General features: G+C 39.5%; 3 protein-coding genes across 6 annotated transcripts in view; 2 read left to right on the top strand and 1 right to left on the bottom strand.

Moving 5' to 3' along the window:
• Positions 1–1120: 1120 nt before the first annotated feature.
• On the top strand, positions 1121–2095 carry LOC105282714 (BBSome-interacting protein 1). 4 transcript variants are annotated; one of them, XM_011344939.3, is made up of 2 exons: positions 1121–1257; positions 1668–2095. In XM_011344939.3, exon 2 carries the CDS (start codon positions 1722–1724, stop codon positions 1941–1943), a length of 222 nt encoding a protein of 73 aa, XP_011343241.1. In that variant the 5' UTR covers positions 1121–1257; positions 1668–1721; the 3' UTR covers positions 1944–2095. The 4 variants fall into 4 exon arrangements, with proteins under 4 accessions (XP_011343241.1, XP_011343238.1, XP_011343239.1 ...); XM_011344936.3 differs by having other exon boundaries at positions 1124–1289; XM_011344937.3 differs by lacking the exon at positions 1121–1257 and adding an exon at positions 1296–1436.
• Positions 2008–10783, top strand: LOC105282715 (LMBR1 domain-containing protein 2 homolog). The gene is made up of 10 exons (XM_011344940.3): positions 2008–2181; positions 2287–2624; positions 2696–2906; positions 2992–3168; positions 8578–8755; positions 8855–9036; positions 9102–9341; positions 9419–9620; positions 9819–9935; positions 10015–10783. Exons 1-10 carry the CDS (start codon positions 2008–2010, stop codon positions 10251–10253), a joined length of 2058 nt encoding a protein of 685 aa, XP_011343242.1. The 3' UTR covers positions 10254–10783.
• The window catches only part of LOC105282711 (glycogen debranching enzyme), a 20315-nt gene continuing 7593 nt past the window's right edge, over positions 10681–23402 (bottom strand). Inside the window, 17 exon segments of the mRNA XM_011344928.3 lie at positions 10681–13395; positions 13501–13737; positions 17864–18049; positions 18148–18350; positions 18442–18805; positions 18884–19028; positions 19125–19481; positions 19615–19792; positions 19885–19974; positions 20075–20310; positions 20397–20600; positions 20678–20886; positions 20988–21140; positions 21220–21485; positions 22725–22848; positions 22927–23056; positions 23148–23348. Of these exon segments, the coding sequence (XP_011343230.2) occupies positions 12034–13395; positions 13501–13737; positions 17864–18049; positions 18148–18350; positions 18442–18805; positions 18884–19028; positions 19125–19481; positions 19615–19792; positions 19885–19974; positions 20075–20310; positions 20397–20600; positions 20678–20886; positions 20988–21140; positions 21220–21485; positions 22725–22848; positions 22927–23056; positions 23148–23348 (4645 nt within the window). The 3' untranslated portion in view covers positions 10681–12033.

Genomic DNA, 23402 nt, shown 5'->3' with positions numbered 1-23402 from the left:
TTATTCTGCACAAGCAACAAAGAGAATTTTCGAAACTGCAATTACCATCGCTATAGTGAAAAAATAGTTCACTAGCAACTCCAGCTTCCCCTTAAGAAACGGTTTAAATAGAAACCGTTTTTAGACCTAAATTTTAAAAACGTATTTTTCACGTTTCCACAGAAACGAAAAATGTGTTTTATTAAATTGATTTGAAATTATATAATTAATATAGAAAAAATAGTAATTTCTACTTACTTTGCGAGTATTAATTATTTTTACATCATACGTTTCAATGTACTCGATTATGGAACCAGAGACAAAAATCAACACAAGTGTATGTGATTCCCACCTCTGATTCACCAGGCGACCGATAGATGGCCAGGCCAGACGTGACGTTCTCGCAAGTAACATTTGTGTTATCACCTTATAAGTAACCATCCGGAAAACCGATCCAATACTCTTTTCTTCTTCTTTTCTTTTGAAACTTTTGAGATCACTATTACTTGAAGTGATATTTCAAAAGAGTGAGATTCCACTACACGAAATTTAGAGAGTAATTCATAAAATATAAAAGTTTAGTTTTTTATAAAAATGTGACTTAAGGGGAAGCTGGAGTTGCTAGTGAACTATTTTTTCACTATAGCGATGGTAATTGCAGTTTCGAAAATTCTCTTTGTTGCTTGTGCAGAATAAAAAATCCTTTTCCACAAATGAAGTATAGATAAAAAGAAAGCCCGCTCTACAGGACTTTATACTCAAAATGGAAAAAAGTTAAAAACTTGCATTTGTCTTTTCTACCTTTTTTCCATTTTGAATATAAAGTCCTGTAGAGCGGACTTTCTTTCTATCTATACTTCATTTGTGGAAAAGGATTTTTTATTCTGCACAAGCAATAAAGAGAATTTTCGAAACTGCAATTACCATCGCTATAGTGAAAAAATAGTTCACTAGCAACTCCAGCTTCCCCTTAAGTAATGCACGTGTGACTTATAGCGCGAGCAATTAGCTTCTCATTGTGCTCTGATTCCTCCAAAGCTCTCAATCTCGGTACTCGTGCTGCCCTCTCATTGGTCGGACTAGTTCTGCCTTGTACTCCTTAGATGCCGCCACAGTGGAATTTGACAGACAGCGGTCCATTACAGTCCCGCTTCCCAGTGTGCAATTAGTCCATTGACCAGTTCATGACGATCCACGGTTCCGCGAGGGCACGTGAGGATTGTCCGTCAGCGATTTGTGGATTGGCAACCAGCTGCTGCGATTGTTCCCGTACATAACGTGCGTGTCGTGTCTCGTCACAAGGGGAAACGGTAACTGCACGATTCCTCGATTCCTTGCTCGCTTGGTCACTTGCACGCAAGGAGGAAATTCACCGTAATGAACGACAATTGCGGCGTTTTATCAATTGCGTCGGATTAAGTATGCAAAGACGTGGAGCCTTCCTTCAGTTACAACCTGTGAGCATCGCGGTCGTTCTTCGCGTGCTCCCTCACGGTCGAGCCTAAGCCACGGCGCGCCGTGCGAAAGCTGAATACGCGATTCTCGCTTATCTAGTTCAATATATCAGAATTGTACAGTATCGATCCGAGATGTTTTAAAATAAAATCCTCGTTACGATTGTCCGTTTGATTAAGGGAGTCACGCCGTGACGATTGATTTTCTAATATGCGCCCTTCTTCCCTCATCAGATGCCACGATGAGGAATTTATCAGTTCCCTGGAGCGTCAGAACCTGATGAAAAAATGTCAGAGTCTACGGATGACCAGATCGAGCAGTGCGATATAGTCCTTCCGAGGCAAGGTCTGCTGTATCAGGAGGATACTTTGAACTATATACTCTGTAAGCCGAAGTTGATCCCGCTGAAGTCAGTCACGCTGGAGAAACTGGAGAAGATGCAAAAGGAGGCGGAGATTAAAGTCAGAGAAGCTCAAGAGGCAGAGATCAGCTCTGACACAAATGCATAATTGCCTAGCGACGGAAACTTGTAGAGTTCATTAGACATCGCTGTCACGAGAGAGATCGGACAAGATGGTTCTCGGTGCGTTTCTGACGGAGATTATAGTGGCGTTCCTGCTGGCCGGAACTTTACTCTTCAAGTATGGAAATGTGTTCCGGCATCACATTATAGTTACCGTCTCTGTATTGATAGCTTGGTACTTTTCCCTATTGATCATCTTCATATTGCCCTTGGATGTTTCTTCGGTAATTATGCGTCTGACACATTGTTGTTTAACTTTTATTACAATTATACGTAAAATCTCTTTGTAGACTGCAAAATGTAACTAAAGCAAGCCTCATTTTTTTCAGACTGTATTTAGGCAGTGTGTAGAGCAGAACATACACAATAGCACAAAAATTTCTGATAACACAACCGTAGTACCGTTTGTCATGTGTAGGGAGCCTTGGCCTAATGTGCCGGATAATGTGTTTCCGAATTTGTGGAGAATAGTTTACTGGACGTCGCAATGTCTGACATGGTTGATACTTCCGTTAATGCAGTCTTACATAAAGGCGGGAGACTTCACTGTACGCGGAAAATTGAAGTCTGCTCTAATTGACAATGCTATATATTACGGCAGTTACTTGTTCATATGCGGCATACTCTTGATATACATTGCACTGAAGCCTGGCTTGGATCTTGACGGGTAAGTCTTGTTAGATCACGGGCAAAGTTGGAGTAAAGAATATAAACGACACGACGTTTACCATGTGACAGGCAAAAATTGAAAGCTATTGCGTCCTCCGCGTCCAATACGTGGGGTTTATTTTTACTGGTCTTGCTGCTTGGATACGCGCTCGTGGAAGTGCCGCGAGGATTGTGGAATGCCAGCAAGCCTGGGTATACTTTGAACTACAGCTACTTTAAGATCGCGAAATTAAGTTTGGACAAGTGCGAAGCGGAGGAAACAGTGGACGACATACTCGAGGTAAGGCACGATCCGTAGTGTACTGTTTACGACGTAAGAATTTTGCACACATTTTTCTATTTAATGGATGGAAAATTCTACTTAGTCGCTTCACATCGCAACAATATCCATTGGACCTGGTCATCCATTCCATTGCAACCTGGAGACGATTTTTCAAAAGATACCTGCCGAATTGAAGGACAGAATGAATAGAAGACAACTGCCTGATGATACTCCGACGGACACACCCACTGAAAAATCTTTGATTCGTCTACATAGGCAGGTTCGTTAATCGTGAATATACCCAGTAAGCAAAATGTGTGCAATCTGCCAGCGGATTGGCAACAGATTACTGCAGAAGTTGATAGCAAATTGGCATCCGTTATGTCCGCGTTAGGATAGTGATCTGCCAGCAGAGCCTGCTAACAGACTCTGACGGAAGATTGGCGGCAGAAACCGAGCAGGACCTGTTAACATCTGACGGCAGATTGACGGCAGAAACCGAACAGAATCTGCAGCTTCTGGCCATTCATATTTACGATATATTAAAGCATGTGTTTACTTTTAACACAAAATAAATTGTTAAAAGAACGCATTTGTTTGTTTGTTAAATTAAAGTACATTTGGCTTGATGTGTCTTTCTGACAGTTCGTTGCATAATCTCTCTCTTATTGTTAATTTATTCTAATCCGAAGTCCGAATTTCGCTTTCGAACTTCAGATTGCTTGTGGCGTGCGTGAACTACATGGACGTCGTCCATGGGAGCCTCTGTGCCGCAAGTGCAAAAATTTTCAGAAAAATTAATATTATGGTGCCAAGGCGCGTATATTAACTTATATAACTGTTAGGCTAAATCTCAACATCGAGCAAGAACTCGACGCGTGCACCGCATAGCGGTGCGGAGCGAAAACACATATTCATAGCCGTGTAAATTTGAATACTGTCAAAAGCTGCGGATCCTGTTCGGTTTCTGCTGCCAATCTGCCGTTAGATTCCGCGCGCGCAGATCTTGCTCGGTTTCTGCTGCCAATCTGACTTCAAGCCATGTTTGCAGATTCTGCTCGGTTTCTGCCGCCAATCTGTTCTTAGATTTTGTGAGCAAGCTCTGTTACATTTCTGGCACCAATTTGTCGAATTAATCGTTAACAACAACTTCTGTATCAAATTTGTTGTCTTTTGGCTGGCAATAGTTGATAGCACCCAGTAAGCAAAATGTGTGCAATCTGTCAGCAGATTGGCAACAGATTACTGCAGAAGTTGATAGCAAATTGGCATCCGTTATGTCCGCGTTAGGATAGTGATCTGCCATCAGAGCCTGCTAACAGACTCTGACGGCAGATTGGCGGCAGAAACCGAGCAGGATCTGTTAACATTTGACGGCAGATTGACGGCAGAAACCGAACAGAATCTGCAGCTTCTGGCCATTCATATTTACGATATATTAAAGCATGTGTTTACTTTTAACACAAAATAAATTGTTAAAAGAACGCATTTGTTTGTTTGTTAAATTAAAGTACATTTGGCTTGATGTGTCTTTCTGACAGTTCGTTGCATAATCTCTCTCTTATTGTTAATTTATTCTAATCCGAAGTCCGAATTTCGCTTTCGAACTTCAGATTGCCTGTGGCGTGCGTGAACTACATGGACGTCGTCCATGGGAGCCTCTGTGCCGCAAGTGCAAAAATTTTCAGAAAAATTAATATTATGATGCCAAGGCGCGTATATTAACTTATATAACTGTTAGGCTAAATCTCAACATCGAGCAAGAACTCGACGCGTGCACCGCATAGCGGTGCGGAGCGAAAACACATATTCATAGCCGTGTAAATTTGAATACTGTCAAAAGCTGCGGATCCTGTTCGGTTTCTGCTGCCAATCTGCCGTTAGATTCCGCGCGCGCAGATCTTGCTCGGTTTCTGCTGCCAATCTGACTTCAAGCCATGTTTGCAGATTCTGCTCGGTTTCTGCCGCCAATCTGTTCTTAGATTTTGTGAGCAAGCTCTGTTACATTTCTGGCACCAATTTGTCGAATTAATCGTTAACAACAACTTCTGTATCAAATTTGTTGTCTTTTGGCTGGCAATAGTTGATAGCACCCAGTAAGCAAAATGTGTGCAATCTGTCAGCAGATTGGCAACAGATTACTGCAGAAGTTGATAGCAAATTGGCATCCGTTATGTCCGCGTTAGGATAGTGATCTGCCATCAGAGCCTGCTAACAGACTCTGACGGCAGATTGGCGGCAGAAACCGAGCAGGATCTGTTAACATTTGACGGCAGATTGACGGCAGAAACCGAACAGAATCTGCAGCTTCTGGCCATTCATATTTACGATATATTAAAGCATGTGTTTACTTTTAACACAAAATAAATTGTTAAAAGAACGCATTTGTTTGTTTGTTAAATTAAAGTACATTTGGCTTGATGTGTCTTTCTGACAGTTCGTTGCATAATCTCTCTCTTATTGTTAATTTATTCTAATCCGAAGTCCGAATTTCGCTTTCGAACTTCAGATTGCTTGTGGCGTGCGTGAACTACATGGACGTCGTCCATGGGAGCCTCTGTGCCGCAAGTGCAAAAATTTTCAGAAAAATTAATATTATCGTGCCAAGGCGCGTATATTAACTTATATAACTGTTAGGCTAAATCTCAACATCGAGCAAGAACTCGACGCGTGCACCGCATAGCGGTGCGGAGCGAAAACACATATTCATAGCCGTGTAAATTTGAATACTGTCAAAAGCTGCGGATCCTGTTCGGTTTCTGCTGCCAATCTGCCGTTAGATTCCGCGCGCGCAGATCTTGCTCGGTTTCTGCTGCCAATCTGACTTCAAGCCATGTTTGCAGATTCTGCTCGGTTTCTGCCGCCAATCTGTTCTTAGATTTTGTGAGCAAGCTCTGTTACATTTCTGGCACCAATTTGTCGAATTGATCGTTAACAACAACTTCTGTATCAAATTTGTTGTCTTTTGGCTGGCAATAGTTGATAGCACCCAGTAGGCAAAATGTGTGCAATCTGCCAGCGGATTGGCAACAGATTACTGCAGAAGTTGATAGCAAATTGGCATCCGTTATGTCCGCGTTAGGATAGTGATCCGCCAGCAGAGCCTGCTAACAGACTCTGACGGCAGATTGGCGGCAGAAACCGAGCAGGATCTGTTAACATTTGACGGCAGATTGACGGCAGAAACCGAACAGAATCTGCAGCTTCTGGCCATTCATATTTACGATATATTAAAGCATGTGTTTACTTTTAACACAAAATAAATTGTTAAAAGAACGCATTTGTTTGTTTGTTAAATTAAAGTACATTTGGCTTGATGTGTCTTTCTGACAGTTCGTTGCATAATCTCTCTCTTATTGTTAATTTATTCTAATCCGAAGTCCGAATTTCGCTTTCGAACTTCAGATTGCTTGTGGCGTGCGTGAACTACATGGACGTCGTCCATGGGAGCCTCTGTGCCGCAAGTGCAAAAATTTTCAGAAAAATTAATATTATGGTGCCAAGGCGCGTATATTAACTTATATAACTGTTAGGCTAAATCTCAACATCGAGCAAGAACTCGACGCGTGCACCGCATAGCGGTGCGGAGCGAAAACACATATTCATAGCCGTGTAAATTTGAATACTGTCAAAAGCTGCGGATCCTGTTCGGTTTCTGCTGCCAATCTGCCGTTAGATTCCGCGCGCGCAGATCTTGCTCGGTTTCTGCTGCCAATCTGACTTCAAGCCATGTTTGCAGATTCTGCTCGGTTTCTGCCGCCAATCTGTTCTTAGATTTTGTGAGCAAGCTCTGTTACATTTCTGGCACCAATTTGTCGAATTAATCGTTAACAACAACTTCTGTATCAAATTTGTTGTCTTTTGGCTGGCAATAGTTGATAGCACCCAGTAAGCAAAATGTGTGCAATCTGTCAGCAGATTGGCAACAGATTACTGCAGAAGTTGATAGCAAATTGGCATCCGTTATGTCCGCGTTAGGATAGTGATCTGCCATCAGAGCCTGCTAACAGACTCTGACGGCAGATTGGCGGCAGAAACCGAGCAGGATCTGTTAACATTTGACGGCAGATTGACGGCAGAAACCGAACAGAATCTGCAGCTTCTGGCCATTCATATTTACGATATATTAAAGCATGTGTTTACTTTTAACACAAAATAAATTGTTAAAAGAACGCATTTGTTTGTTTGTTAAATTAAAGTACATTTGGCTTGATGTGTCTTTCTGACAGTTCGTTGCATAATCTCTCTCTTATTGTTAATTTATTCTAATCCGAAGTCCGAATTTCGCTTTCGAACTTCAGATTGCTTGTGGCGTGCGTGAACTACATGGACGTCGTCCATGGGAGCCTCTGTGCCGCAAGTGCAAAAATTTTCAGAAAAATTAATATTATGGTGCCAAGGCGCGTATATTAACTTATATAACTGTTAGGCTAAATCTCAACATCGAGCAAGAACTCGACGCGTGCACCGCATAGCGGTGCGGAGCGAAAACACATATTCATAGCCGTGTAAATTTGAATACTGTCAAAAGCTGCGGATCCTGTTCGGTTTCTTCTGCCAATCTGCCGTTAGATTCCGCGCGCGCAGATCTTGCTCTGTTTCTGCTGCCAATCCGCCGTTAGATTCCGCGCGCGCAAATCTTGCTCGGTTTCTGTCGACAATCCGACTTCGAGCCATGTTCGCAGATTCTGCTCGGTTTCTGCCGCCAATCTTTTCTTAGATTTTGTGAGCAAGCTCTGTTACATTTCTGGCACCAATTTGTCGAATTAATCGTTAACAACTTCTGTATCAAATTTGTTGTCTTTTGGCTGGTAATAGTTGATAGCAGATAGTTAGCATCATCTGCTTTCGGCAGACTTGGCTATCTGGGTATATATACAGGGTGTCCCGGGTTTTAACCGACAAACTGCGGGAGCATATTCTACTAGTGGAAATAAGAAAAGTTTGCTTAGAAATGCTTTATTACAAAGTTATAAACCAATATTGAAAAGAAATATGAGATAAGTAACAACGGAACATAGTGTAGAATTTAGAAGGTCGAAGATGTTTATGTTACGTGTATTCACATGTATTCATGTTCACTATGTTGAAACGATTCAGTATGATTGTTACTTTCACAACAGTAGCTGTTAGATTTCAATCGTCGTGTCAACTAGCAATTACTATCAGAATGCCAAAAGTGTTTTCAAATGAGGAATATACTGATATTCATTTCGTGTACGGATTCTGTGACGGAAATGCACGAGCTGCCGTACGAGAGTATCAACGTAGATTTCCTAACAGGAGAGTACCAGATAGATTTAAAGCAACGAATTACTAATTCAGTTACTGAGATGCAACAAAATTTTCAGGAATGTCGTACTGTAACAAATTCTGTACTACGTCGATGTCTAGCTTGTATCGATGTGCAAGGACAACATTTTGAAATGCGTCACTAAATCATTGCGTAGATAATTTTTATTTTTGTGAAAAAATCCGTTGTTACTTATCTCATATTTCTTTTCAATATTGGTTTATAACTTTGTAATAAAGCATTTCTAAGCAAACTCGATATAAGAATTTTTTCTTATTTCCACTAGTAGAATATGCTCCCGCAGTTTGTCAGTTAAAACCCGGGACACCCTGTATATATTCACAAATAACATAAAACATTCGTTTCTTTTTTCATATCTTATTGCTTTCATTCTAGACTATAAAAGCATTGCAAACTTTGCAACGCATAGAGACACAATGGGGCATTTTAGTGGATAAGATCTTCAGTTTGGAGGATGTGGCAAAGAATCAAGTGAGTCACGATCGAAGATTCAAGCCGTCTTTTCCTAAGCATCGCTCGCTTCCGTTCCGCATCATATACAATCCCATTGTGGGTAAGTTGTTGTATCACCTCTCTTTCATTTTGTCTTATATTATGATTATTTATTAAATATAATTCAATTTATACAACAATCTCATAACTTAAATTTCAGAGTGGTATTGGAAGTGCATCGTGCAAAGTCACGTCTTGAAAGTGGCTGCCGTTTGCGCTGGTTGCTTGTCGGTGGCTGTAGTATGGTCGGAAGTAACTTTCTTCAACAAGTCTCCCGTGTTGTCGTTATTCGCTCAGTTTCTAAATTTAGCGAAAAGGAACTACGATTATTTCACGATAGAGGTGAGAATAATTAAAGCACACTTCACATTTCACAATTCACGTTTTATTCACACTCGATTTTTCAGGTACTCTCCACACTGATTATCGCGTATCTTTGCTATTGCGCTTATTCAACGGTGCTGAAAATCCGGGTATTGAATCTGTATTACTTGGCGCCTCATCATCAAACGAACGAGTACAGTCTGATATTCAGCGGGATGATGCTGTGTCGCTTAACGCCACCAATGTGTCTTAACTTTCTGGGACTTATCCACATGGACTCTCACATTATTAAAACTCATATCTTGGAGACGCATTACACGCAGGTAGTAAACAACGCTTAACCAGTGTGGCGGATTTCCTTACACTCGGCTGTATTTATTTCTCTTGTTGCTTCCCTCAGGTGATGGGCCATATGGACGTGATTTCCATAATATCCGATGGCTTTAACGTGTACTTTCCCATGGCAATTCTGGCGTTTTGCTTAGCGACGTACTTTAGCTTAGGTAGTAGATTGCTCTCCATGCTGGGTTTTCAACAGTTTCTCGACGACGACGAGTTTACGACGGATCTCGTGGATGAAGGGAGAGAACTTATAAAGAGAGGTAAATCATTGATTGATAAAAGATCGATTTGTTGTAAAATACTTTTAACTTAACTTTTTTTAATTTGACGCAAATATGACATCAAGTGGTCTTCGAATAGCCATTTGTCTGATATGCGAACAAAAAATGTGAAATTAGATATGAATACTCGAGTATTCCGAGTAACAGACCGAAAAATAACACGGTCTCTCGTTACAGAGAGACGCAAACGGCAAAGAGCGGAGGATTCTATGTATAGGCGACGCGAGATGCAAGAAAGATTCAATATTTCAGTGGGCAAGCGTTACAGAACGCCGCGACAGAGTACAGACACCGGTACGTCTAACGAAAGAATAATACGCATCGTATACATAAAGTATGCATTGTACACGTGACACTGTTGTCCATTTTCTAGTACGTCCATTGAAACGAGACGAGTCAGTCGAGTCGGCGCGAGCGGGTCTGCTGCACGACTTTGATCCCGCGGAATATTACATCGGCATGACTTTCGGTGGAGAGAGCTACGGTGCGAATAATCAATATGACGTGGAAAATCAAGACGACAACTCGTACGATCCGAGCACCGCGAGGGCGTTCTCTACGAGTACGAGTCGCGTGGGTCCTCCGCCCAGAGGATTGTTCGACGATATTTAAAGGATAATTAGATGCGAACGTAGAGATGTAAATTGGCTTCAGGCGTTTACGTGACATCATCTATCGAGCAATGCGACGATCGTAGATAATTTATGAGAATTATTAGTCGTAAAATAATAGAGTGCATGTTACTATGAACATCGTAAAAATTGGCTTACGTGATACTTGCTTTGATAATTTGGATCGAAGTCGAGAACGAACGGTCAAGAACGCGAATTCAGGCAAAATTGTACTCTAATTGTGGCAAAACACTCTCTCATTGTGAAGTCTATTTATAACTTATTATATTCGATGAAGGAAGAAAGTGCGCTGTTGTTAGAGTGGTATCGAAATGAAAAACGCTTTTTTATAAGAATTATAGTGCAATTTAGGAGACAGAAGCTGATAATGGTGTAATGAATGTCACATTTAATACGATACATGTACATATATTACGTTTATTAGGAAAAATATAGTTTTATGTCTCAATTTTTTATCTTCTGTTCTGTATGATTCGGTTTATGTTGATACTAATAAATAATTTTTATTTATTTTGTCGTATATACACATGTACATCGTCGTATACACATCTAAAACTATTATTTATTGAAGCTTAGTTTTATTATTCCTGGCATATGATCTATGCACATATCTATTGATCTCTTATAATATAATTCGATTTTGACATTTCTTTTTTAATATTAATTTATAAATTGCATTTGTTTTAATCGATTCTGTGCTCTAAATAAATAGATTCGATAGAAATAACAAACAAATATATACATATTAAACTAGATGAAAAGTTCAGTAAGAATAAATCAACATACGATGAAACATATTAATCATGTAAATATGTGCACAACTAATTTAAAATCTTAAACATTTATCACGAAAGCATTCTGATAAATACAATAATGACATTTTTGGTATCTATCAAAGGATATCTTTTATCATATATAAACCACCCTTCATTATAGATTTCCCGTTCATATACATAATACAAGAATATAAATCTAGGACTTTTAATCCGTAGATTGCATCTTCAAGAAGTTAAAAAAATATTCTCTAATAGACTCTTGTTTTTTAACGTATATATTAAAAGGACGAACTGTATGGAGGTTTCAATCATGTAAATTTATCAACATTTCATATAATTTATACATCATTAAATATTTTTGCATTTCCAATTATTGTGATGCAATTAACAGTAGGAACTATTACACATTTGATAAAACAATTGATAAAATTAAATTTTCGATTCATAGTTATATATGAACGCGTCTCGAATAAGATTTTGCAACCTCAATAAATAATTAAAACCCATAGCTCCCTTTGCTTTAAAACATATGAAACACATGCTAAATTATATAAGAGGTAGAAATTATGCGAGCTTTTATATAAAATTCATAATGTTCACATCTCGTGTATGTCCAATTTGATAGACTCACGGATGGTTTGCTGATAGTGATACAGATTTAGTGATTAAGATAATTAATAATTTGTCTACCGCAGAGAACAGTTACGATTAACTGTTCACGTAGAGAGCGTCAGTAAAACGCATGTATGAGTACAATATGTAACAATAAAATATAAATTATAAATTATACATATATCCGATTTCGATCATTTCGTGGCAACGGTAGAGACGAATGTAATGCGAAATTAATGACAATAAAGTATCACGTAGCAGTTTTAAATATAAAATTTCCTAGACAATCGCATAAACAATTTCATAATATAACAAATTTAATCAGCAACTGTATAAGACAGTTGAGAAAAATAGCCAAAGTATAACGAGGCACTATAGCAAGAATGAGAAACGTAACACGTAGATTATTATTATTATTATAACAATTTCGCGTTTTGATCCACGCAAAACACGATTCTTCATATTCTTTTTATGCCCAGAACTCGCGAATTCCGGCATTAACAACGGTTCCAGCAACAACAGACTTCTGTTCTGTCGATGTTTCTTCGTGTCGTCTTCATCCTCATTTTGTGATCGATGCATCGATAAATAAATCAAAGGACTCGATGGGCCATTGTTATCGCAACTAATGCGTTTTGTGCGACTCATTGCAGTTCCGTGCTCGCGGTAAAATATCATAGGTGCGTAGCCGGCTTTCGGTACTCTCGCGTGATAATTATTTGCACAGCGATACAACTGTGTATTTGCTACGATGTCGTCAGCGACGCGGCCAATTACGCGGATGCTAGGATTTAACGGCGTCTTCAGGTCGAAGATATCCCGAGGCCAGCAGTGAGAATAAAATATACCCGCAGCGTTGGTCCTCGCGTAATTATAAACCGGCATACAAGCATGGCTCCGGTCGTATTGCGAGCAGAGGATGTCGTTGGATCCCTCCCGCGAATACTTGAAGCATGCGACGTCGTCCCGTTGACACGGGACCACTTCCACGGCGAGCGATGACTCCTTCGCGTAAACCAGACGATCAGTGTACGCCGGACTGTTCCTCGGTCTCGCACGTTTCTCGTAGATTTCGCTACGGTGTGGAAACGGAAGCGCGTTCATCGGCATCCTCGCCGTGTCGGGACTGCATTGCATCTCGTAGTGATCTCGGATGTCGCGCTTGCACGGCCTACCTAGCTCCTCGGCTGTTTCGATTTCTTCGTGATCAATGTTTGACAGAACTCGAACACTCGCCGCTTCGCCGTCGCTTCCGTCATCGTTCGCTATCACCGCGTGATCCTGAGCTCCCCGAGCTCTTTGAGCGTCCGATGAAATCTCCATCGAGTTGCCGGTACGATACGGAAGACCGTCAGACGGACTATCGAAATTTGTGTTATGTAAGTGTTTCCTATCGATTGTAGAAATTAATTCGGTGTCAACTGCGACATCGTCGTTCCCTACAAGTGCGTAATCAGCAGCAACCGCGGATTTGCGGGACTGCGCGTTCACTATGGCTAAGTGTGGGATATGAAATGCGTGTGTTTCCGATGTGTGCGGTGTCGCTACCACTCCGGCAGGAAAGCACGCACTTTGGTCGCCAGCTGTATCTCCGGCGCTACTACATTTTGTATCTGAGTTTAATTGTTCTAGGTGCAACTGGTGGTGGTGAGCACACGCGGAATTGCATCAATTTATGGCTCTGTCTTCATCAATTTTCAACTTTTCTTTGATCTTTTGCAAATCGTAGAGTACCTGAAGAAGCAGGACAAACAAATTTTCATAATTACGAACAATGCTTTGAGGTATTTTCAATACTTTCGTAAGAAACGCCGATGAGGAATTCGGTTCAACACAAACCTCCATTAGAGACGATGCGCTCCACGCTTGCGTGCGACAGCTGCCCTCGCAATGGCTTCCATTCTCATTGGTGAGCTCGGGGAGGCCCCTCCAGTGACTGGTAGATAGTTCCATATAGTGGTTCGAAATGATGATGTAAGTCGATTCGATTACGCGACGTAACTCGTTTGTTCCGCTGACTAAATTTGCAAAATGTAAGCGTGCTCGCAGGAAATAGCCTATTGGCCAAACCCATTCCTAGAGATGTAACGTACGAATAATAAGGAACATTGCAGTACGTTAAGGGGGGAACCTGCTTTAGAACGCTGAAAATAAAGTATATTTTACGAATTGTTTTTGGAGAAACTATACAGCGGATCATTATAAAACTTTGATGCATTTATTAGTACATGTTTAAAGATAAAAAAATTATTTTTTGATTTGAATATATCGCCTGTAGAGGTCGTCCTGGAGAAATCTTAGTGCAGCCGCGTCGCCGGCATTGCAAATTGGTGAGCATTCTCCTGCCTCCAAATTTCGTCTAAACTGAAAAATTGAAATGTGTTCTCGTTATTTATGAATTCCCATCGTCGATGAACCAAAGAGAGAAGAAAAAAGTTGAAAAGTGCCAAAATGGTGGAGCTTAGAACACAAAAGTACGATTTTTAGGCAAAGTTGTTGAACTTTTTCATGCAAAAATAATTGTTTAACTTAATGTTTTTATGAATATTAAAGGTTCATCGACGATGGGAATTCATAAATAACGAGAAAATATTTCAATTTTTCAGTTTGGATGAAATTTGGAGGCAGGAGAATGCTCACCAATTTGCAATGCCGGCTGCACTAAGATGCCTCCAGGACGACCTCTACAGGCGATATATTCAAATCAACAAATAATTTTTTTTCTCTTTAAACATGTACTAATAAATGCATCAAAGTTTTATAATGATCCGCTGTATAGTTTCTCCAAAAAAATTCGTAAAATTATACCTTATTTTCAACGTTCTAAAGCAGGCTCTCCCCTTAAGGGGATGCTGGAGTTGCTAGTGAACTATTTTTTCACTATAGCGATGGTAATTGCAGTTTCGAAAATTCTCTTTATCGCTTGTGCAGAATAAAAAATCCTTTTCCACAAATGAAGTATAGATAGAAAGAAAGTCCGCTCTACAGGACTTTATACTCAAAATGGCAAAAAGTTAAAAACTTGCATTTGTCTTTTCTAACTTTGTTCCATTTTGAATATAAAGTCCTGTAGAGCGGACTTTCTTTCTATCTATACTTCATTTGTGGAAAAGGATTTTTTATTCTGCACAAGCGATAAAGAGAATTTTCGAAACTGCAATTACCATCGCTATAGTGAAAAAATAGTTCACTAGCAACTCCAGCATCCCCTTAAGAGGAGAGCCTGCTTTAGAACGCTGAAAATAAGGTATAGTTTACGAATTGTTTTTGGAGAAACTATACAGCGGATCATTATAAAACTTTGATGCATTTATTAGCACATGTTTAAAGATAAAAAAATTATTTTTTGATTTGAATATATCGCCTGTAGAGGTCGTCCTGGAGAAATCTTAGTGCAGCCGCGTCGCCGGCATTGCAAATTGGTGAGCATTCTCCTGCCTCCAAATTTCGTCTAAACTGAAAAATTGAAATGTGTTCTCGTTATTTATGAATTCCCATCGTCGATGAACCAAAGAGAGAAGAAAAAAGTTGAAAAGTGCCAAAATGGTGGAGCTTAGAACACAAAAGTACGATTTTTAGGCAAAGTTGTTGAACTTTTTCATGCAAAAATAATTGTTTAACTTAATGTTTTTATGAATATTAAAGGTTCATCGACGATGGGAATTCATAAATAACGAGAAAATATTTCAATTTTTCAGTTTGGATGAAATTTGGAGGCAGGAGAATGCTCACCAATTTGCAATGCCGGCTGCACTAAGATGCCTCCAGGACGACCTCTACAGGCGATATATTCAAATCAACAAATAATTTTTTTTATCTTTAAACATGTACTAATAAATGCATCAAAGTTTTATAATGATCCGCTGTATAGTTTCTCCAAAAAAATTCGTAAAATTATACCTTATTTTCAACGTTCTAAAGCAGGCTCCCCCCTTAAGGGGATGCTGGAGTTGCTAGTGAACTATTTTTTCACTATAGCGATGGTAATTGCAGTTTCGAAAATTCTCTTTATCGCTTGTGCAGAATAAAAAATCCTTTTCCACAAATGAAGTATAGATAGAAAGAAAGTCCGCTCTACAGGACTTTATACTCAAAATGGCAAAAAGTTAAAAACTTGCATTTGTCTTTTCTAACTTTGTTCCATTTTGAATATAAAGTCCTGTAGAGCGGACTTTCTTTCTATCTATACTTCATTTGTGGAAAAGGATTTTTTATTCTGCACAAGCAATAAAGAGAATTTTCGAAACTGCAATTACCATCGCTATAGTGAAAAAATAGTTCACTAGCAACTCCAGCATCCCCTTAAGGGGAGAGCCTGCTTTAGAACGCTGAAAATAAGGTATATTTTACGAATTGTTTTTGGAGAAACTATACAGCGGATCATTATAAAACTTTGATGCATTTATTAGCACATGTTTAAAGATAAAAAAATTATTTTTTGATTTGAATATATCGCCTGTAGAGGTCGTCCTGGAGGCATCTTAGTGCAGCCGGCATTGCAAATTGGTGAGCATTCTCCTGCCTCCAAATTTCGTCCAAACTGAAAAATTGAAATATGTTCTCGTTATTTATGAATTCCCATCGTCGATGAACCTTTAATATTCATAAAAACATTAAGTTAAACAATTATTTTTGCATGAAAAAGTTCAACAACTTTGCCTAAAAATCGTACTTTTGTGTTCTAAGCTCCACCATTTTGGCACTTTTCAACTTTTTTCTTCTCTCTTTGGTTCATCGACGATGGGAATTCATAAATAACGAGAACACATTTCAATTTTTCAGTTTAGACGAAATTTGGAGGCAGGAGAATGCTCACCAATTTGCAATGCCGGCGACGCGGCTGCACTAAGATTTCTCCAGGACGACCTCTACAGGCGATATATTCAAATCAAAAAATAATTTTTTTATTTTTAAACATGTACTAATAAATGCATCAAAGTTTTATAATGATCCGCTGTATAGTTTCTCCAAAAACAATTCGTAAACTATACCTTATTTTCAGCGTTCTAAAGCAGGCTCTCCCCTTAAGGGGATGCTGGAGTTGCTAGTGAACTATTTTTTCACTATAGCGATGGTAATTGCAGTTTCGAAAATTCTCTTTATTGCTTGTGCAGAATAAAAAATCCTTTTCCACAAATGAAGTATAGATAGAAAGAAAGTCCGCTCTACAGGACTTTATACTCAAAATGGCAAAAAGTTAAAAACTTGCATTTGTCTTTTCTAACTTTGTTCCATTTTGAATATAAAGTCCTGTAGAGCGGACTTTCTTTCTATCTATACTTCATTTGTGGAAAAGGATTTTTTATTCTGCACAAGCAATAAAGAGAATTTTCGAAACTGCAATTACCATCGCTATAGTGAAAAAATAGTTCACTAGCAACTCCAGCATCCCCTTAAGGGGAGAGCCTGCTTTAGAACGCTGAAAATAAGGTATATTTTACGAATTGTTTTTGGAGAAACTATACAGCGGATCATTATAAAACTTTGATGCATTTATTAGTACATGTTTAAAAATAAAAAAATTATTTTTTGATTTGAATATATCGCCTGTAGAGGTCGTCCTGGAGAAATCTTAGTGCAGCCGCGTCGCCGGCATTGCAAATTGGTGAGCATTCTCCTGCCTCCAAATTTCGTCTAAACTGAAAAATTGAAATGTGTTCTCGTTATTTATGAATTCCCATCGTCGATGAACCAAAGAGAGAAGAAAAAAGTTGAAAAGTGCCAAAATGGTGGAGCTTAGAACACAAAAGTACGATTTTTAGGCAAAGTTGTTGAACTTTTTCATGCAAAAATAATTGTTTAACTTAATGTTTTTATGAATATTAAAGGTTCATCGACGATGGGAATTCATAAATAACGAGAAAATATTTCAATTTTTCAGTTTGGATGAAATTTGGAGGCAGGAGAATGCTCACCAATTTGCAATGCCGGCTGCACTAAGATGCCTCCAGGACGACCTCTACAGGCGATATATTCAAATCAAAAAATAATTTTTTTATTTTTAAACATGTACTAATAAATGCATCAAAGTTTTATAATGATCCGCTGTATAGTTTCTCCAAAAAAATTCGTAAAATTATACCTTATTTCCAACGTTCTAAAGCAGGCTTCCCCCTTAAATAGATAGATCTTGAAGAGCGTATTTTAATCCTTACATATTCAAGGGACAGATACGCGAGCGCAACACGTGAATAGTACTTACGGGTCCCTGATGGTAATTAAACCCGTGCGCTGTATTACGATCACAACCATCGTTGGAATTATCGTAATAGCCATTGTACGCCCAATCTTCAGGATCTAGTGTCTTCATCCCCAGCGGGCCCAGCAGTATCTTTTCCGCCATCTTCAATGCTGTCCAAGCGTGATACGGGTTGAACAATTCTGGAGCCTGTGTGATTATCAGAGCATTTTTTTACCGTTACCTGATGCACTGCATAGTAAAAATCATTCAATGGAATATCTCTAGGTGACGATCGTAATACTCACGACAACCATAGCAATGACGAAATTGGGCCGGAGCCGATAATCCGCCCAGACTTGCTGCGCTCCGTAAGTATCCTTGTATATGCCTCGTCGATGAATCAGTTCAGACTCTTCGCTCGTTGGAGTCTCGTTCACGTAAAAGTGTTTCTCGAAATTCGCCTGAATCTTGTCGGCCCACTGTACGTAAGTCCAATTTGTTACAACACCTGTAATTCACAGAATTGCGTGATAAAAATGCGTGCGATTATTATTATTATGGGTGTGGTTCTATCTGTGCGATGCTCTCGAGAACTTTACCGTCACGACCGACACGACGAACGTCGCTGTACGGGAAGAGATTCTGTCTCGACAATTCGGCCAGGAAATTGAGAATGCACTTGCTTAGGCCGACTATTTCCACTGCCGAACCGTCCCTAGGAGTGGCTGGCTTTCCTTTGTTATCGGCTTTCTCCGAGGATCCCATCTTGTCCATCCAGGTGCCACAATTGAAAGAGTTGCCACCGAACACAAAGCCAGTATCCGGATCAACACCGATTTGATTATTGAATCCGCGATCGCTCATGTGCTCGTCGATCTTTGGCCCGGCAAATCTTTCTCTGAAGAAGAGTCCTTGGAAATGTACTGTGAGAGCCTCCTGCATTACCTGGGATAACGGTTGTTCCTGAAAACATTTTTTATGTGTCACGTGAGGTACAATCTTAGGGGGTGCGTGAGATCCTCTCTCTGATAAACGACGTACTTCTCCTGTGGCTAAGGCTGCTGAATTGTCCGTCGGGAACAATCTTGAAACTTTATCAGATAAGATGTTTATACCTTTCGGGGCCTCCTCAATGTAACACTTTATACTATACAGCCACCACCATACGGCATCACGACAATTGTATCTATATATACAATGTTATGGAAATAAAATAAAGCTCGATTGAAACTTTTTTTCTGATATGTTCATTTAAAAGGCGTGTAAAAAATATTATATGTACCTGGCGTGGTATCCTTTATCGAGCAAATTAGGTATCAGGCCATGTCGCAAGGTACCAGCATACCCGAGAATGATGAATCTCGCTTCCTCATACCTGCCCGTTAGAATGAATAATCCCCTGAGGGCGATAAAGGTGTCTCTACCCCAGTTTCTCATGTAGCCTACTGCAAAGTGTGGCAAACCCGCCGATAATGTTAAACACACTTGCTTCTTCTCTCCGTTTTCGTCCTTAATTTTCGGCTTCGGTGGATCGAGATCCGGCGATAGATCCGGTAATTGCGACGATTTTATTACGCCGCCCACTTGTACCGAGACCAAGCTCAGCATTTTAACAAACGTATTTCCGTATTTAACAAAACTGTAATAATATGGTACAATAATGTTAATAATGTTAACATAAAATCCGCAATTAAGAAGTAAACACTTCAGGAAATTCTAAATTTACTTGTAAGTTATTAACGAGTCGGTTTAATGTTCAATTCGATACTTACTTTGACATCAAAGTGTAGCACCGACTGAGAAGGTGCAAGTTAATGTTCACGATGAATATGTCAAAATAACATGGCACTAAATATCTCGGAAGCACTTTAAATGGTTTCGTTGCTTCTTCAAGCCACATTCCAAGAGGCTTCGTACCTTCATTCTCTTTCAAACGCTGCCACGTATAATCTGTGGATTTTTAAATCATTTTAATCATTTTAATCAGATATTCTCGCGTGATTACTATCTCAAAATTTAGATTCACAGTTTAACAATATTACCTATCATCCAGTTACCCTTTCTAAGATTGTCACACAGAGGATTTCCTAAATCATTTTCTGAGCGAATATCAGCCAGCACGGATAAAATACCTAATATTTTTAAGCCGATATTAGTCAAGTAAGATACGATTCAAACTTCAATTTTAAATCAAGTCTCTTGAAAAGTCTTTTAAATATTCCGATAAGTTACCTTGAAGTCCGGCGTACACCAAGGACCCGTACCCCGGCACGTGGTACACTCCAAATTTATTCGACGTGTCTTCTCGTTCTTCTTGATCGCATCTATATAAGGCAACGTTCAAATCTGCGAAATCCATGTTATGAATTATATCCTGTAACTCTGATTCCTCGTTTAAAAGAATCATTTCCGAAATAGTATCATGGAGCTTTCTTAGGGCCGGTCTTATATTCGCATGAGGAGCCACTCTGAAATGAAATTGGTAAACGTGATTCATCAGTTGAAATACGTTGTGAGTTGAGGATTTGAAAGGTAAATGTTCCATCTGTTTTACCGTATAGCTATGATGCTACCAGGTTGAAAGTTCACGAAATCGAGCTGCGTGATAAGAGGATCACCGGAATTGACCTTCTTGACTATCGACGAGTCGGAACACTGTATGTGCTGCCAAAGATGCAATTTATATTCGGCCAATCCATTTATGTAGTCAATACACTTTATGTATCTCGAGATGGGAGAGAAACGTGACTTGCCGCTTCTGCAAAGTAGTTTATAGTGGTCGGTAAACGAAAGTAAATGACTCTCCTCTTAAAAAAACATGAAAATTTGCCTCACTTGGCATCAACGTGCGAGAGCCAAGCTTCCAATATAATCTCCTCTACTACACCCTCCACTCTCAGTGGTCTCACGTGTCTTCTCAGGTCGTGATTATTGCTGTCGGGGTGTTGGAATGCTGTAAACGCAACCAGGATTACACTCTCGTGGGTACTTGGCGAGTGTCTCGTTACAGCTACTATGTCATTATCCATTTGATCAACGAATACCTAGAGAATCGAGAAAAATACATTCCTCTGGCATTTGTACATATTAATCCTTCATCGTATATGAAAAGTGAGCAAACAATTTATTCATTTTGATATCATACCTGGGAAAACTTTTGCTGGCCAAGCATGTAGTGTAAATCGTTCAACGCTTTTTTACCTGCAATTATACCACTTTGCGGGCTAACGAACTCCCGTGTTAGCTTGACGTCATCTTTCCAGCCAGTGTACTGCCTCTCCTCCTCCACTACGTGTATCTGAAAAAAAAGAAACAGGATGTTGTCGAGTCCCGATGAGATTGAGAAATTTATAAACTCGTGTCATGAGTTAGCTTACGTCATGAGGCACTAATTCGTCGTAACCGCGACTACTACCGCTGGCGCAGCACGCCATCGACACGAGTGCGGCACTTGGAAGAAAATCAAAAACACTTCGTTTCTGCACTGGACAGGGATTATCGTGGGTCACATCCATGAAGAGAGCGTGAGCTATGCTTGGTGCTAGCGGTCGCCTTTGCGACTGCAGGAACGCTCCAACTGGTTCTCCCCCATAACGATACACTAATCTTCCTTGTTCCTGACTATGATTCGCAGACATAGCTTCTGTAATGTAAAGATATATCTATTTGTATCGAATTATATAAATGAAATTTTCTAAAATATTTTAATATACAGGGTGTCCCAGGTTTTAACCGACAAACTGCGGGAGCATATTCTACTAGTGGAAATAAGAAAAAATTCTTATATCGAGTTTGCTTAGAAATGCTTTATTACAAAGTTATAAACCAATATTGAAAAGAAATATCAGATAAGTAACAACGGATTTTTTCACAAAAATAAAAATTATCTACGCAATGATTTAGTGACGCATTTCAAAATGTTGTCCTTGCACATCGATACAAGCTAGACATCGACGTAGTACAGAATTTGTTACAGTACGACATTCCTGAAAATTTTGTTGCATCTCAGTAACTGAATTAGTAATTCGTTGCTTTAAATCTTCAAGCGAGATTACTTCTGTACTGTAAACTTTATTTTTTAAAGTTCCGCATAAATAAAAATCAAGAGGCGTTAAATCGGGCGATCTTGGAGGCCAGAAAACCGGTCCTCCTCGACCAATCCACCTATGAGCGTAATGTTCATCTAACCAGTTTCTAACTTGTCTAGCATAGTGCGATGGACAACCGTCTAACTGTATCCAGCTGTTTTGGCGAAGATTTAAGATTCTTTCCGAGCGTCGTCGGTGTCTTAGAGCTGAACGAACATCATCATATTCATTCATAGGTCGAAATGAACCCAAATTACGTAATTGCAAATGGGTATTACTAAACACAGAACTATCTGGTACTCTCCTGTTGGGAAATCTACGTTGATACTCTCGTACGGCAGCTCGTGCATTTCCGTCACAGAATCCGTACACGAAATGAATATCGGTGTATTCCTCATTTGAAAACACTTTTGGCATTCTGATAGTAATTGCTAGTTGACACGACGATTGAAATCTAACAGCTACTGTTGTGAAAGTAACAATCATACTGAATCGTTTCAACATAGTGAACATGAATACATGTGAATACACGTAACATAAACATCTTCGACCTTCCAAATTCTACACTATGTTCCGTTGTTACTTATCCCATATTTCTTTTCAATATTGGTTTATAACTTTGTAATAAAGCATTTCTAAGCAAACTTTTCTTATTTCCACTAGTAGAATATGCTCCCGCAGTTTGTCGGTTAAAACCCGGGACACCCTGTATAAGACAATCGCTCGTGCTATTATTCAGGAAAATAATCCGCTTATGATAGTTAATTGTATGTTAATTGTAAGCAACAATATACCTCTAATTAGAGAAGAAATGCCGAGATGATTTACAAAGATGTTGTCTTTCTGATCGGAGTTGGTAAACAATTCTGCGATGACATAGAGATCTGGACGGACCTGTCGTGCGGCGTCAAGCATATACTGCAACATTCGTGAAAAAATTCGGGCTTTTAATAAACACTCCGGTCTTGAGACATCGCTTTAGCATCGCGCGCATACCTCCGCAACAGGGATCGGTGTGGAATGGCAATTGTCTAGTCGAACACCATCGAATATCTCCGCTGTTTGCATGACATAGGTCGACATGTAATTCCATAGGAAAGGACAATCTTCTGGTTTCGTCCCGTATCTGTAATACATATTACGACATATCGCTATATCATGAGTTCTAAATATACAATTCAGCACACACACATCTTTAGCTCCAACGGTACTCTTACCTGAGCTTCACGCTATCTCCCCAGGCGATAAGTTCCCTTCGAAGGTAGACATACGAATCAGGATCCGCGAAATTCTTTAATGGATCGCCATTCATGACCCAACCATTGTGAGCCATCAGGTAACGCCCGTTGCTCGAATACATTATCTCTTCTTTTTCTTCTAGAGTGAGCTCTTCTACAGATGTGTAATCAGTGAAGTATCTATATAAGTAGCAAAAATTTTAATATTATCTTTATGTTGCACAACATATGTGT

The sequence above is a fragment of the Ooceraea biroi genome, chromosome 10 (assembly GCF_003672135.1).
Source record: "Ooceraea biroi isolate clonal line C1 chromosome 10, Obir_v5.4, whole genome shotgun sequence".
NCBI classification, from domain to species: Eukaryota; Metazoa; Arthropoda; class Insecta; order Hymenoptera; family Formicidae; genus Ooceraea; species Ooceraea biroi.
The sequence above is the reverse complement of the archived record's forward strand: the minus strand, read 5'-3'. Positions and strand labels throughout refer to the sequence as shown.

Bases quoted from the DNA above. Each gene is read 5' to 3' on its own strand.
- LOC105282714 (XM_011344939.3), top strand. From the start codon at position 1,722: ATGTCAGAGTCTACGGATGACCAGATCGAGCAGTGCGATATAGTCCTT.
- LOC105282715 (XM_011344940.3), top strand. From the start codon at position 2,008: ATGGTTCTCGGTGCGTTTCTGACGGAGATTATAGTGGCGTTCCTGCTG. The intron at 2,182-2,286 runs GTAATTATGCGT...CATTTTTTTCAG, and splicing joins TGCCCTTGGATGTTTCTTCG to ACTGTATTTAGGCAGTGTGT. The intron at 8,756-8,854 runs GTAAGTTGTTGT...CTTAAATTTCAG, and splicing joins CATATACAATCCCATTGTGG to AGTGGTATTGGAAGTGCATC.